Source organism: Anas acuta, chromosome 6 (assembly GCF_963932015.1).
Source record: "Anas acuta chromosome 6, bAnaAcu1.1, whole genome shotgun sequence".
Taxonomy (NCBI): domain Eukaryota; kingdom Metazoa; phylum Chordata; class Aves; order Anseriformes; family Anatidae; genus Anas; species Anas acuta.
In genome coordinates, this window is record NC_088984.1 from 7,612,366 (window position 1) to 7,626,896 (window position 14,531).

Below are 14,531 nucleotides of genomic sequence, written 5' to 3' on the forward strand. Positions count from 1 at the left end.
AGCCGCTCCGTCCCTACAGCCAGCCCCACGCCTGCTCGCCCAGGGCTGGCCCGGCAGCAGGCCAGGCGTTCCTTCAACCTTCCTGAAATAGAAACGGAGCCGGGAGCGAGCGTGGGGCAGGAGGGGTGGCCCAGGAAAGAGGTTTTGGGGCAGGCACGGCTTGGGGGACACCACTACGGGGACAAAGCGCCCGGCCTGGCTGTCCCCGTGTCCCCAAAGCTGCTGGCTGCCACCGGGGCCATCCCTCCTCCAGCATCCCCAGGGATTTGGGGTGCCGAAACCCCCTGCTCCTCCTGCCTCATCCCTCGGGGGCCGGGCAGGGGGCAGCTTTCCCACCCCAACCCCATCCCCGTCACCTTCTCCGAACCTCCCCAAGCCTGGCACTGCCCCCGGGGGCCTCAGCCCCTTGCAGGTGCCTGTCTGGGGGTGGCAGGGTGGCGCTGCCTGGTGGCCCCCCCGGCGGCGGGGGCACGGCTGGCATTGCTCAGTGACACCCTATCTGCCAGGGCCCGGCCAGCAGCGGGCCCAGAATAGCAGCGCTGCCCTACAGTCAGCATGGAGCAGCTCCCCGGCCCCGCTGCTCCGCAGGTACCCCCGGGACGGGTGGGGGGCACGGCCGGCAAGGCACCGCCTGGGGACCGGCCACAGCGGGTGGGGGGCACGGGGGGGCTGCTGGCACCTTCCCACGGCGTGGGGGAAAAGGGCACGGAGCAGGGCACGAGCTGCCTGCTTGCCCCGGTGCCGCCAGCTCTGGGGAAGGGTCGGGGTGGGGGGTGTTTTTATGGGGTCACCTCCCCACTGGGGATAGCTGTGGTGTCCTTAGGGAGCAGCCCGCGCAGCTTTGTTATGGTAGGGTGGCATGTAAACATTGGCTCTGCCGCCGCGGTGCGTGCTGCTTTGTTATTGTAGGGTCTCCCAGGGGATTAGGGGGGGACGTGGGGCCAGCCAGCCCGTCCTGCTCGCCCCCCTTCCCGCTTGGAGCTGCTCCTTTGTTATTGTAGGGTCTCCTGGCGCGGAGACCCTCCGACACCTGCAGGCTCCCAGCATCGGAGGAAGCCGGAGCAGGATTTACACCTTGGGGGCCGGGGCAGGGCTGCCATGGCACAGGGAGCACCCGCATGGCCCCGCATCCCCTGCCCTCCCCGGGGACCCCCGCTGCCTCCCCAAAAGGGGCTGTGCTGTCCGGGTGCTGTGCTGCACCCTGGGGTGGGGGCGAGGCTGGGCAGGGTGCCGCTGACCCCCCCAATCTCTCCGTGCCCCCTCAGATGGCGCTGCTGGATGCCGCTGCCCGCCCCGAGGATGAAGGTGGGTGTTTGGGGGGGGTCTGCTGGCCCCAAGGGATCTGGGGGCACCGGGACCTGGCAGCGGGGCTCAGAGCCGGGGCAGGTTTGCCCGTAGGGTTCCCGGAGGTCCCCAGGGAGGAGGAGGAGGAAGAGGAGGAGGAGGAGGAGGACAGGCGGAGGAGCCCCAGGCCCGTCACCTTCACGCTGGGCCCCGAGGTGCTGGGGCTGGGCCCCGAGGGGGATTTCCAGACCCCCGACGCCGAGGTCTACATGCACTTCTTGAGGAGCCACTGCTGCTACGACGCCGTCCCCACCAGCTGCAAGCTCGTCGTCTTCGACACCAGCCTGGAGGTGAGGCCACGGGGGACCAGCCCGGGGTGTGTGGGGGGAGGAATCGGGGACCCCCTGACCCCAATTCCCTTCCCTGTTGCCAGATCAAGAAGGCTTTTGTGGCGCTGGTGGCCAACGGGGTGCGCGCCGCCCCGCTGTGGGACAGCAAAACTCAGAGCTTCGTGGGTGAGTGCCGGGAGCCCCGGGGTGGTGCCGGGCCCGCTGCGGGGTGCGGGCAGCACGGCCAGCCCCCCGTGTCTCCGCAGGGATGCTCACCATCACCGACTTCATCAACATCCTCCACCGCTACTACCGCTCGCCCCTGGTGAGTGCCACGGGGTTGGGCACGGGGCACGGGGCAGGGCACGGGGTGGCCGCTGCTTCTCCCGCTCCCCAGCTCCCCCAAAGCCCCCTCTGGCTGGGTCCCCCTGACCGGGGCTTCTCCCTGCCCTCAGGTTCAGATCTACGAGGTGGAGGAGCACAAGATTGAGACGTGGAGAGGTAAAAGGGGGAGGTGACGGGGGGTGGCCGGGCTGGGGGCGGCGTGGAGGGGGCTCTGGGGGTGCGGGGCCCCGCTCCCACCGCTCTCCCTTCGCAGAGGTGTACCTGCAGGGCTCCTTCAAGCCGCTGGTCTACATCTCACCGAGCAATAGGTGAGCTCCTGCCCGCGGGGAGAGCTGCTGGGACACCCACCCAGCTGCCCTCCACGCAGCCGTGCTCCCCACAGGGGGGGTACCGGGGGGGCTTCAAGGCACAGCCGTGTCCCCCCACGCCGTCCCCTGCAGCCTCTTCGACGCCGTCTACTCCCTGATCAAGCACAAGATCCACCGCCTGCCCGTCATCGAGCCCACCTCGGGCAACGTCCTGCACATCCTGACGCACAAACGCATCCTCAAATTCCTCCACATCTTCGTGAGTGCGGGGGGGCAGCGGGCACAGGGGGGGCGCACACAGCAGGGTGGTGCGCAGGGCGCGCGCGCTGCTCACCGGGGTCGCGTAGCGCGTACAGACGCACGCGTGCCCTGCCCCAAAGCAGGGCTCCACCATCCCCAAGCCCCGCTTCCTGAAGAAAACGGTGCAGGAGCTGTGCGTCGGCACCTTCCGCGACGTGGCCGTGGTGCCCGAGACCGCCCCCATCTACACGGCCCTGGAGATCTTCGTGGACCGCCGCGTCTCCGCGCTGCCCGTCATCAACGCCGCCGGTACGCGGGGCGGAGAGCCCCCTGCTCGCCCCCTCTGCGGTGCCTCCTGCCCCGTTCCCAGCCCCAAAACCCCCCTCCTGAGCCCCCCTGCTCTGTCTCCTCGCAGGGCAGGTGGTTGGGCTCTACTCCAGGTTCGATGTCATTGTGAGTACCGGGCGGGCTTGCACGGCCGTGCGCCAGCGCGGTGGCACGAACCTGCACGCGGGGACGGTGGGGACGTGCCAAAAAGCGGGCTGTGGGGGCACTCACACCCCGGCACCCGTCCCACGTGCGGTGGCCACGCGTGCTGGCACCCCATGCACCCGGGCACCGCCTCTCCCGCAGCACCTGGCTGCCCAGAAGACCTACAACAACCTGGACATCAGCGTGCGCGAGGCGCTGCGGCAGCGCACCGTGTGCCTGGAGGGGGTCCTCACCTGCTACCCCCACGAGACCATGGAGGACATCATCGACCGCATCGCCAAGGAGCAGGTGAGCGCCCGGGCAGCGTCCCTGCTGCTCGCCAGCCCCCTCCCTGCCTTCTGTCCCCCCCTCCCCACACACACACACGCCCCGTGACGCTCTGCCCGTGCCCGCAGGTCCATCGCCTGGTTCTGGTGGATGAGAACCGGTACCCGCGGGGCATCGTCTCCCTCTCTGACATCCTCCAGGCCCTGGTGCTCACTCCCGCAGGTATCGATGCTCTTAACTCTTAGCCCACGGCGCTCCATCTTCCTCCATTCGCACCCTCCATTTCTCTCCACTTCAGGTAGGCGCTGCCCTCCCCCGCCACTGCGTGCCTGCCCCCTCCCCACCGCTGGGTCCCTGTCACCGCACACACCCCACTGCGGCACTTTTGGGGTCGGGAATGGGTTTGGGACCCCCCCACACACAATCCCAGCAGCGCCCAGTTGCCCCGTACAGGCTTGGGACCTCCCCAGCACGGTGCCTTCCCCATCCCCTTGCAAGTCCCTGCTGTCCCCTGCACTGTCCCCATGTCCCCTGTGCCATCCCCATGCCCTGTGGCCACCGGGGCAGGACGGAGTGCCATGCCACAGGGTGCCCAGCCCTGCACCAGTGCCCGCCGGGGTTATGGGGTTATAGCCTTGTGCCCTCTCTCACCCCACAGGCATCGACTGAAGACACCGGGGATGTGCCGCCGCCGCCTCGTCCCACTTGGGGCCTCTTGCTTGGCCCGGCCCAGGCATTGGCGGGGCCGTGGAAGGAGGCTCAGGCCCCGGGGGTTCTCCGTACGGGGGTGCTGCCCACCCACCCCGCTCCTGGGACTCGTCTTGAGCCCGGGGCCAGCTCCCTGCAGCCTCGCGGAGGACCAAGGGCGAGCACGTGGGGCTGCCTGACGGGCACCGTGCCGTGAAGGGCTGCGCAGCCGGGTGCAGGGACCCTCCTGGCCACCTCCAACCCGTCCCATCCCAAACTGCTGCCAGATCCCAGTGCTTCAGCCCCCGGTGAGCTGGGTCCTGCCGGCTGCAGCGGCACCGGGGGCTGGGCTCGGGCGCAGGAGGGGGCACGGTGGTGGCGTGGCTCAGCTGCACACACAGCCTTGGTTATTGTAGGGTCTCCTAGGGCTGGAGCGCCCCGGCAGCGGTGCTTGCAAGGGGACCTTGCACACTTTTTTTTTTGGGGGGGGGGGGGTATTTATTTATGTGCCGGTCTGCTCAGCCTTGTTGGAATAAAGCTGCCTGCCCCAGGCACCGCGGGCGTCCTCGCCTGTCTGGGCACACAGCCTGGCACAGCTCCTCGGGGCTGGGGAGGGGGTGCTGGGGGGGTGCCCATTTGGGGACAGCTGCCTCACCCTGCCCCTTCCCGTGCCCCCTTATCAGCATCTCCGGGGAGGAACAACTGATAGCGAGAGGTCCCGTGTGATGCACGCCCCCTGCGCTGGCTGGCACTGCCGGGGGGCACGGTGCCAGCCCCCTCCCCACAGCAGGGACCTGCTGCCAGCTGCACTTTTACTCCCCGGGGCTGGCTCTGTCCCTCCCCAAAACCCCCAAAACCCCGCTGGCGGCTCCACCCTGCCCCGCGAGGTGTGTGTGGGGAAACTGAGGCACGGAGAAAGGGCTGGGGCCAAGGTCAGTTATTGAGACAGGACCCGGGCGTCCTGGCCCCAGGCACAGATCCACGCGCAGCGACACGATCACGGGACGAAGGAGACACCCCACGGCCGCCAGCCCCCTCCCTGCGCCCCCCAACCCCGGCAGGGAGAGCTCCTGGGTCCCCGCCGCAGCCCAGGGGGGGCACGGGATGGGACGGGACGGGGCTGGGGGTGGGGGGACCCCTGGCAGCGTGTGAAAGGCACAGCAAAACCCCCAGCCTCCTGCTCAGGGGGCCCCCGGGCGAGCGATGAACTCCAGGTTGATGGGCTTGTCGGCCACCAGCACGATGCGGGACACGGACGTCACCTCCACGCCGCGGGGGTCCGGCCGCACCTCGAACGCTTGGATGATCTGAAGGGGGAAAAAAGGAGAGTGGCGATGCCTCGAGACCCCCCAAAAACACCCAGCATGGTCTGGGGGGGGTCCCTACTCACCCTGGCGAGGGCCAGGTGCATCTCCAGCTCGGCGATGCGGCGGCCGACGCAGGCGCGGACCCCGTAGCCGAAGGGAATGGAGCTGAAGGGGTGGTGGGGGGAGCCGTAGCCCCGCAGCCAGCGCTGGGGGAGGAAGCGCTCGGGCTCGGGGAAGTAGGTCTCGTCGTGGGACATGGCGTAGTGCGCCAGGACGAAGAGGGTCTGCGGGGTGGGAAGGGGGTCAACGCCCCGCGGGGCACAGCGGGGTCCCCCCCGGAGCGCCCCCGACTCACGTTCTTGGGGAAGAGGTAGTCTCCGATGATGATGTCCTTCTCGTAAAAGACCCTGGCGTTGGTGGGGACCACGGGGTAGACCCTGGGTCGGGATGTGGGGATTGTTGGTGGGGGAGCTGCTCACACCTGGACCCCAAGGCAGGGCCAGGAGGAACATCTCCCGCTGCCTGGCGGCTCCGTCCCCCCCAGGGAGGATTTGGGTGGGCCCCAGGGGGCTGCAACCCAGCTCTGCACCCTGCCTGCCCCGTGTCCCCAGCTCCAGCACCCCCAAAAGCCGTGAGGCTGTACCTCAGCGTCTCCTTGATGATGGCCCGGAGCATCGGCATCTTGGGGATGTCCTCGGCTTGAGGAAAGCGGTCCGGGGGCACGACGGCTTTCAGCTCCTGGTACAGGGTCTCCTGGATGCCTAGGTCCCGGGAGAGGTGGTACAGGGCCCACGACAGCGTGTTGGAGGTCTGGGGGAGCAGAGGGGAGGGAGGGAGATGGGGCTGGCACCAGAACACCCTCGTGGTGCAGCAGCGTGGCACCAGCCAGCCCCGTGCGCACGGAAACCCTGAGGGAAACTGAGGCACGGAGCCGGGCAGGTGGCAGAAGGGAGCACAGGGGCTGCACCGATGGGTCCCTGAGCCCTTGGGGCAGTGCGGGGCTGGCCCTCACCGTGTCCACGCCGGCCAGCAGCAGCTCGGCCACGCTGCCGTAGACCTCGTCCAGGCTGAGCCTGCCGCTGGCCAGCAGGTAGCTCAGGTAGCCCGACACCTCCTTGCCCCGCTCCACCTGCCCCTCCAGCTCCTTCATCTTCCGATCAATCAGGTTCTTGCCTGCGGGGACAGCCGTGGCCACGGGGAGGTGACCCAGAGTGCACGGAGAGGCGGGCAGACCCCGGGTGGCCAAAAAGGAACGCGCCCTGGCCACGCTCGGCGGCTCTCCGGGGGGGCCGCCCCCCTCGTGATGGGGTCTGAGCCCATCCCCAGGGCTCACCGAAGGCGAAGATGGTGTCCCAGCTGTCCAGGTAGCGGTCCCAGAAGGGCAGCACCTTGCGGCTCCAGCGGGGCAGGACGGTGGCGAAGATGGAGTTCTTGAACATGAGGTTGATGGAGTCGATGAAGTGCTGCGTCTCGGCGGGGACCTGCTGCTTCAGGCACCCGATGCGGGTCTCGAAGAGGATATAGGAGATCCCTGCGGGAACAGACCGCATCCAGACCCCCGCGGGGACACAGCGGGGCGGGGGCGAGGGCCGGGCCCCCCCCTTTTACCTTCCAGGGCGAAGCGATAGAGCAGGTTGGCCACGTCCCCCACCAGCACCCCCGAGGGGCTGTGGCTCCGCTCCTCGCGCAGCCGCACCATCAGGTCCGACACCACCTCGCCGATGGCATCCGCGTACAGCAGCGCCTCCGAGGGCTTCAGCAGCCTCTTGTTGAGGACCTGGCGCAGGCGGTACCAGCGCTCCCCTTCCCTGCAAGGGGAGCCGGGCTCAGCCAGCGCCGTGCCAAATGCGCCCCGAGCCCTGCCAGGCTCTCCACCCCGCCGGAAAAGGGAGCGCACGGAGCTCCTGCCCCGAACCCACAGCACCCCGGGGTAAGGGGGCAGGGGGTTTGCTGCCCCGCAGAGCACGGCCAGGGCAGGACTCACTCGGTGAAGGGTCCGTAGGGCAGGCGCCGGGTGTCCCGGTGCTCCTTCCACAGGGCCATGTCGCTGCGCATCGGGTACTTGCCCTCCTGCCGCAGCAGCTGCTCCAGCACCACGGGGCTCCCGATGTTGATGTTCTGGTAGTGCCCGAAGGTCGACTTCCAGATGGGGCCATAAATGCGCCGGGACATCAGCTGCGAGGCAGCAGAGCAAGGCAAGGTGAAGGGGGCATCGGGGTGGGGGCAGCGCTCAGCACCGGGGCTGGAGCAGTGCCCGGGCACAGGAGGCACCGACCCCCTGCGGGCACCTCCCTCAGCCATCCCAGGGTCTTTTAGGGTGGCACAGACCAGGAGGGGACAGCAGGGACAGGGACAGCTGCCATGCGCACGGGGCTTGGCGAAGATGCGGGGCCATGGCAGCGGCCGTCAGCAGATCCCAGCCCTGCTGCTCCCAGCATCACCCCATCCGTGCTGCGCTCGGGAGCGGGTCCTTGAACCCGCCGCCGATAAGGGGTGGTTAATGATCAGCACCGGGCTGCTCCCGGGGCAGGTGTCCAAGCGCTGGGGCCACACGTGGCCTTGGGCTCCTGTACCATCCAGGGGACATCCAGCATCAGCCCTCCTGCGGGCTCACAGCTCCCCTCTCCTCACCTGCACCCACCGGGGCCGTGCCTGCGACCCCTCAGAGCACCTGGCGCACCCCAGGCACCCCCTTGCAAGCCACAGGGCCACTTCCAAAGGGCTCGTGGCACCTCGCCGGGCACCGCCACAGCCCCCACGGAGCGGGACCAAACCCAGGGGGCTGCGGGGACCCAGCAGGGAAGCCGTGGTCCCGGTTCCCCGTGGCTGCGGGGATGCACGTGGTACAATCTCCCTTGGTGACTGACTGCATCGCAGCCTGAGCCCGGATTCATCTGGATTCGTCACCGCGGGGAGACGTTCGTGGTGGCAGGAGGAGGGGGAGGGACGGCCGCCCCGGTGCCGCAGGCGTGGTGCACCCTGAGAACAGGGGGCTGCGGGTGGCTGCACCCTGGGTCGAAGCCTGCTGCCAGCATGCGCTCACGGCCAGGACCTGGCACGGCTCGGGATTTGGAGCGCAGGGCTGGGAGAAGCTGCTGGCATCAGGGGAAGGCACCTCCGGAGCTGCCTGCAAAGCTGGGCCACGCTCAGAGCCCCAGGGGAGCAGCAGGGACCTGTGCCTGCTCCCTGAGCCCCTGCTCCCCTGCCACAGCCCTGGCAAAGGTGCCCGCTGCTCCGCGGTGCCAGGAGGCCCGATCCTGCACCCTCCTCCCAGCCGTGGCGGGTCGGAGCTCCAGGGTGCTGGAGGCTGCCGCCTGGCTCGCGGCCAGCCAAGCCCATGGCTTGCTTCATCCGACGTATGAGGAAGTGCCGACAGAAGGAAACAAACAGCTGCCTGCTCCTCCCCTGCATCCCCGGGCACCACATGCCCCCCGCATCTGCCCCCCAAACTGCTGGAGCTGCAGCTGGAGCTGGATGGGGATGCCGGGACCCTGCAAGCATCCCCTGGCCCTCGAGGGGAAGCCAAGGCACGCATGGCCCTGCCCGGCTCGGGCACTCCGAGGCAGCTGATGGGATCTTCTGGGTGCCACCCGCTTCTCCACCAGCCCCTCTGCGCGCTGCCCCCCCCAGCATCCCCCCACGGGTGCCGGGGCGCTCCCCACGCGGGCACCCAGCTCACCGCGACCCCATCCCCACCACCCATCCCCAAACCCCCCCCAGCTCACCGTGCCATCCTCCCCACCTCCCTCTCACCCTCGGGGACCCGCAGCCCCCCCCCTAAATGGGGACATCCCGCATCCCCCCGGGCCGGCCAAACCGCGCCCGCCCGTGCACCTGGAGCCGGTGTGTGTGCAGCAGGTAGCCGCGCAGGAAGAGCCAGACGAAAGTCCGGAGCAAACCCGGCCCCGGCAGCTCCGCGGGGCCCTTCAGCCGAGCCGGCCCCGCCGCCGCCGCCGCCGAGCTCCCGGCCCTGCGCGGCGGCTCCGCGCTGCGCGGAGGCGGCGGCGGCGGCGGCTCCGGGCGAGGGCGCAGGAGCAGCGGCAGCAGCGGCCGCCGAGCCCCGCCGCTCGGGCCCGCCATGCTCCGTCGGCAGCGCACGGGACGGGGCGGTGCGGGGAGGCACCGGGGGGCGGCGGGGGGCGGCACCGGGGGAGGCACCGGGGGGCGGCGCGGGGGCGGCACCGGCAGCGGGGAGCGGGCACCGGGGGCCGCTTGTGCGCGCCGGGAGCCGGGCAGCGGCACCGCGCACCGGGGGGCTGCGGAAAGGCACCACCGGGACCCCCGGTTTGGCACCGGAGGCGCAGCGCACCGGGCACCGGGTGCTGGCACCGGGACCGGCGAGCAGCCACCCCACAATCAGCCGTATGGGGACACCCAGCGTGGCTGTGGCACCTTTTTGGGGACAGCTTTGCTTTGTCACCGCGGCAATGGGAGCGTGGCACCGGTTCCTGCCAGCCCACGAGCTGTCGCTGCTGCGGTGGTGCCCAGGACGCGTTCCCTCTGCCAGCGGGTTTGGGGGCTCTGCTCTGCCCGCAGCGGGGCCCCGGGCCTCCTGGGCCGCCCCACTGCTGATCATCGACCGCCCTTATCAGGTCAAAGTCCTGGACAGGCACATTTTGTCCCCAGGGCAGGCAGACACCTGAGAGCCCCGGGGGTGGCTGTGTCCCTTGTCCCCCTCGGGGACGAGAGCTATCCCAGCCTGGGCTCCAGGTGCCCGACGTGCCCTGCAATAACAGGGCCGGGGCTGGGTGGTCCCGGGGGGCTGTGGGGGCGCTGGGTAGGGGCCCCCGTGAGCCAGCAGACACCCGGCAGAGCCGGGGCGCACAAGTGTGAGCGCCTGCCGCCATCTCATGGCTGCGCGCAGCCTGTGCTGCCCAGCCTGGGCGCACACCCCCAGCACCACGGGGGGGTTTCCAGCCCGGGCTGCGCCCCCCCCAGGGCCTCGCCCGTGTCCCCTTGCTGGGGAGTGCTTTTTGGCCCCCTTCTTTCCCTTGGCAAAAGCCAGCTGGGGGACCCCAACCGCTGGGGCTGGCTGCTGGGGGGGTGTTCAGAGCCAAGACACGTCCCGGGGGGGGGCTTGCTGGTGGGGCTGGGGGCTTCCCCGGGATGGAAGCAGGCTGCTGAACCCACAGCTCTGTCCCTGTCCCTGCGGGGTATTCCTGCAGCTCCCAGGGGTCCCTGCAGAGCTGTTGTCCTGCAAACTGGGGGGGCTCGGGTGCCGGGCACCCCGCAGGAGCTCTTGGGGCTCGGGTGCTCCCCGTCCCCGCAGCGGGGAGCTGCTCACGGGGAACAACCCCCGCGGGACCCCAAAGGGCAGGGGGCGACCTCGTGGGGTCTGACAGAGCCCCTGTCCCCAAATCCGGCCCAGCCGAGGGGGGACCCCGGTGCCCGGCTCCTTCTCGCCGCAGCCGCTAGGCTGTGCTCCCTCCTCTCCCACCGCGGGGACCGGCAGCGCCGCCGAGCCCCGTGCCCTGCCCGCATCAGGATGCGGCCCCGCACCCCCGGGGGGGTCCCCGCCTGAGCCCCCAGCAGCCCAGGGTGGCGGCACCCAAGGGTGCTCCTCCAGCTCCCCCTCTCCAGCCCGGTATTGCCCCGGTCTCCCAGCCCCGGGGGCCGGTGGCAAGGGGGGGCGCGCATTGAGTCACCCGGGGGGGAACAGGCGGAGGGGACAGCGAGAGGCCCGAGGCCACGGGGATGGCTGCCAGGGCTGCGGGGGCTGTGGGGGTGGGCGTGCGGGAAGGAGGGGGGGTCGGGTGAGTCAGGCTGCGCCGTCGGCGGCCTGGCGGGGACTTCCAAAAGGAAGTGGCTGGGCCATGACACATCCCCAGCCGGAGGGTGCCGCAGGGGTCCTGGGGCTTCTCCAGCTCCAGGGACAGCTCAGCGGCTGCTGCACGGGGCCCTCGTCCCGCTGGGGTGGGCAGGGGGCTGCAGCGGGGGCCGTGCTGGTGGGGATGGCGTCGTGGGGTGTCCCTGCACCGGGGATCGATCCTGGCGGGCAGGGCAGAGCAAGCAGAGCGTTCATCCGTGGGGACACGGAGATGGGGGTGGCCACGGGCCATCCTTCCCCACGCTGGACGGGACCTGTGGGTGTAGGGACAGGCTCTGTGGGACCCCTGCCCCACTCTGTCCCCCTGCAAGGCTCTCCTGACCCAGCCACCAGCTGCTGCTCGCAACGTGGTGGGTCCTTGCCTTACGTGACTTGCGCGGAGTCACCCAGGAGCTGGAAACTTTTCCCAGGGCCGCATCCGCCTCACCCCCTTTTTGCTTGTCCCAGAGCTGGGAGCGGGCTGTCCCCCTGGGAGGGCATCCCCTGAGTCACCCCAGGAGAGCCCAGGCTGTGAGAAGGCTGCACATGGGGTCCCCGGCACCGTAACTGCTCTGCCGTCACGCCAGCCGTGCGTCACCGCGCTGACACCGCCTGAGTCACGGGCAGTGCCGGGGTCAGCGGGGCTGCACGGCTGGCTGGGGGGACACGGGGAGATCCGGGAGGACCGGGACACGTCCCAGGTCTGCAGTCAGCTGCTGTCCCCCCGCACCGAGTGCCCAAGCAGGGCCCTCTCGCCCCTCTCCATAAGGAACCCGTTCCCTCCTGACCAAGGGGACAGCACGAGGCTTTGGAAACAAGCCTCGAACCGAGCACCACGATAGCCCCAGCCTGCAGGGCTCAGCTCCCAGCAGCCAGCTCTGCTGCCCTGGGGGCCCCGGGGTGCCGGGACCTTGCCCCGAGGCCGTGGGGCCGGAGGCTGGGGCAGCCCTGGGGCTGCCGGCCGGGCGCGCAGGCAGGCTGTTATCGGGGAGACGGGAGGCAGCCCGGGCTGCTCTCAAGTGGGCCAGGCTGATTAGTGCCTTCAAGTGCCTACAGAGTTATTCTAAGTCAAGTAGGCGCAAAGGGAGCCGACCTCGCCAGCCTGGGACCGGCGTTGGGCGAGGGACGGCTGGGACCTGGCCGACCCCATCGCCTCGCTCCCCGCGGCCCCAAGCAGCCCTGCATGGCAAGGGGGTGCTCCCCTGCTCCGGCCGCTCCTTTCCATCCCTTACTCCCGCTGCACAAGGCTGTTTGCTCCAGCCCCAAAGCAAACCTGATTTTATCTCCCGGCTGCAGTTCCCTTGGCCGTGGGCCACGGCCGATGCCTCCTACGCAGCACTTGCGGAGCCCATTGGGGGACCCGCGCACAGAGCGGGCTGTGTACGCCGCCACATGACATCATGTTTACGGCCCGCGGGGGCCCAAGGACACCCCCTCCCTGCTCCCAGCCCCCCCCCGAGCCCTGCGTGTCCATCCCAGCCTGCAGCTGCACAGCATCCCGTGCTCCCTGCACCGGGCAGTACGGCACAGGGGGAGCTGGGGGGAGCGGGGCCGACCCCGGCATCATTCCTGCCTTGGGGGGTGCTTTTGGATCTGCTGGGTCCCCCCCCCCCAGCCTCGGTTTCCCCTCTGGAGTGTGGAGAGTGGATGCCGTGCTAGCGCTGAGTGTGGGCTGCTGCGGCGGCACGAGGTCAGGCCCTCGAGTTGTTGCTCCGAGGGAAAGGCAAAATCTTCTCCCCTTGGGACCTGGATGTTCCCGGCTCTCCCAGGACAGAGCTGGGGCTGCGCTGCTCTTGCGTGAAACTGAGGCTGTCGGGAAAGAGAAACGGCATCCAGAGCCATGGGGGCTCGCTGTGGAGTGCTAGGGCCATCCACCCTTCTGTCTGTCCGTCTGTCTCTCCATCCATCCATCCATCCATCCATCCATCCATCCATCCATCCATCCATCCATCCATCCATCCATCCATCCATCCATCCTCACACCTATCCATCCACCCCTTCGGCTAGCCTTCCCCCCATCCGTCTGTCCGTCCGTCCGTCCATCCGTCCATCCATCCATCCATCACTGTGCTGTCAGTGCTGCTGTTCCCCCCCCCCCTCGGGGCCCAGCCGCTCGCACCTCTCCGGTGCGCAGCTCCCCAAGGCCAGCGATGGAGAGCTGGGAACCGCTCGCACCCCGATGCTGGGGACTTTTTGGGGTCCCCCACGGCCACACCAGGAGAATGCGAGGTTCTCCGTGCCCACGGGTGCCCAGAGTGGGGCACTGTGGGGTGAGACAGCTCGGTTGGGCAGTGCCGCTCACCCGCAGGCACCAAGCTGCCCTCCCCGGGGGCGCAGCGCGCTTGGGTGCAGGACACGCTGGCCATGAGGAGCACCACGGGCAGGGGGTGCAGAGGGGATTCCTAGGGCTGTGCCCACCATCTCCCGGTGCTGGCTATGGGGCCGGCCGTGGGGCAGGGGCTGAGGCTGCGTGAGTGCTGGTTGGGGGGGGGGGGGGAACCTGTCTAATTTAAGACGGGGCCCTGCGGTCGCTGTCAGTGGCGGGCGGCGCTCTGATCTGGGGACAGGTCCTCGTCAGCTCTGCTCGCCGCCCGCCGGCCCGACATGAAAGGGCTCTGCGCCCCGATAAGGCCCCAGGAGGGCGGCCCCGTGGTGGCAGCACCATGGCTGATCCCGGGGGCAGCCCGCGGGGACCCCTCACAGCCAAATTCCCCATCACCGCTGCGCCCGTGCATTGGGGAGCTCAGCGCCCTGCTTGGCGCACCGAATGGTGCCCCCGTCCCCTCCGGCTCCCACTGGTGGCAGCGCCCCACGGGCTGGGGGCTGTCCCCCCACGCTGCCTCCCCCCCACCCTGTGTTTTTCGCCAGCCCCTCCGTGCTGCGGATGGGGCCGGTGTTGACTTAATAAGCTCATTCTGCTCCCGCGGTGAGGCCGCAACCCGGGGCTGGTGACATCACACGGCGCTGCCATGGGGACGCCGCGATGTCACCGGCACCGCGATGACCTCACGGCGGGAGCAAGGGGATGGGGCCAAGCCGGGCTGGATCACCGGGGTCCTGGGCGGCCAGGGAGGGGAGGGAAGCTGGGAAAATATGCGGCCGCTGCGCGCCGCCGTGTTTGGCTTGGAAGTGGCCGCGCTTTCCCCACAGCGGGGAGGGACGGTGCCCTTCCTCCCCACAGCTTCCCCTCCCGCAGCCCCCACTTTGTGGCTGGGGGGGGGGGTTGGGGGATTGGGGACCCCCAGATCCCCATCCCTGCGCTTTGGGGTGGGTGGAAGGGGCAGAGTGGGGGCGATGCGGGGAGGCTGCGCCCCCAGGCTGGACCCTAAAGCGCCCCAAAGCCATCCGTGCACTTCCCTACAGCTGGTGGCAGGTCTGTCACTGCTGCTTGGGACCCCACAGCTGGTCAGGGGGGGGGACAGCCAGACCCCCACATTTACTCTGCAGGAGCACAGGGGCGCCCGCA

At 69.8% G+C, this 14,531-nt stretch overlaps 2 protein-coding genes across 4 annotated transcripts; one reads left to right on the plus strand and one right to left on the minus strand.

The window, feature by feature from the left end:
• Positions 1 to 388: 388 nt before the first annotated feature.
• On the plus strand, positions 389 to 4,533 carry PRKAG3 (protein kinase AMP-activated non-catalytic subunit gamma 3). 3 transcript variants are annotated; one of them, XM_068687221.1, is made up of 13 exons: positions 389 to 588; positions 1,002 to 1,305; positions 1,387 to 1,634; positions 1,718 to 1,799; positions 1,880 to 1,938; positions 2,069 to 2,114; positions 2,212 to 2,266; positions 2,399 to 2,525; positions 2,650 to 2,815; positions 2,922 to 2,959; positions 3,140 to 3,286; positions 3,394 to 3,563; positions 3,924 to 4,533. In XM_068687221.1, the coding sequence occupies exons 1-12, from the start codon at positions 556 to 558 to the stop codon at positions 3,508 to 3,510; spliced, it is 1,422 nt and encodes a 473-aa protein (XP_068543322.1). In that variant the 5' UTR covers positions 389 to 555; the 3' UTR covers positions 3,511 to 3,563; positions 3,924 to 4,533. The 3 variants fall into 3 exon arrangements, with proteins under 3 accessions (XP_068543322.1, XP_068543323.1, XP_068543324.1); XM_068687222.1 differs by having other exon boundaries at positions 401 to 588; positions 1,266 to 1,305; XM_068687223.1 differs by having other exon boundaries at positions 401 to 588; positions 1,266 to 1,305; positions 1,399 to 1,634.
• Positions 4,534 to 4,874: 341 nt separating this feature from the next.
• CYP27A1 (cytochrome P450 family 27 subfamily A member 1) lies at positions 4,875 to 9,357 on the minus strand. Its single transcript, XM_068687219.1, has 9 exons — positions 9,094 to 9,357; positions 7,244 to 7,434; positions 6,868 to 7,067; positions 6,593 to 6,790; positions 6,272 to 6,432; positions 5,903 to 6,069; positions 5,615 to 5,696; positions 5,343 to 5,543; positions 4,875 to 5,259 (listed from the first exon to the last, which is right to left on the minus strand). Exons 1-9 carry the CDS (start codon positions 9,337 to 9,339, stop codon positions 5,134 to 5,136), a joined length of 1,572 nt encoding a protein of 523 aa, XP_068543320.1. The 5' UTR covers positions 9,340 to 9,357; the 3' UTR covers positions 4,875 to 5,133.
• Positions 9,358 to 14,531: the final 5,174 nt, after the last annotated feature.

Coding starts and splice junctions, on each gene's coding strand:
- CYP27A1 (XM_068687219.1), bottom strand. CDS start 9,339: ATGGCGGGCCCGAGCGGCGGGGCTCGGCGGCCGCTGCTGCCGCTGCTC. Junction 7,068..7,243: donor CCCTACGGACCCTTCACCGA/GTGAGTCCTGCC, acceptor CTCCCCTTGCAG/GGAAGGGGAGCGCTGGTACC. Junction 5,260..5,342: donor TGCACCTGGCCCTCGCCAGG/GTGAGTAGGGAC, acceptor TTCCCCCTTCAG/ATCATCCAAGCGTTCGAGGT.
- PRKAG3 (XM_068687221.1), top strand. CDS start 556: ATGGAGCAGCTCCCCGGCCCCGCTGCTCCGCAG. Junction 1,800..1,879: donor CAAAACTCAGAGCTTCGTGG/GTGAGTGCCGGG, acceptor GTGTCTCCGCAG/GGATGCTCACCATCACCGAC. Junction 2,526..2,649: donor TCAAATTCCTCCACATCTTC/GTGAGTGCGGGG, acceptor GCCCCAAAGCAG/GGCTCCACCATCCCCAAGCC.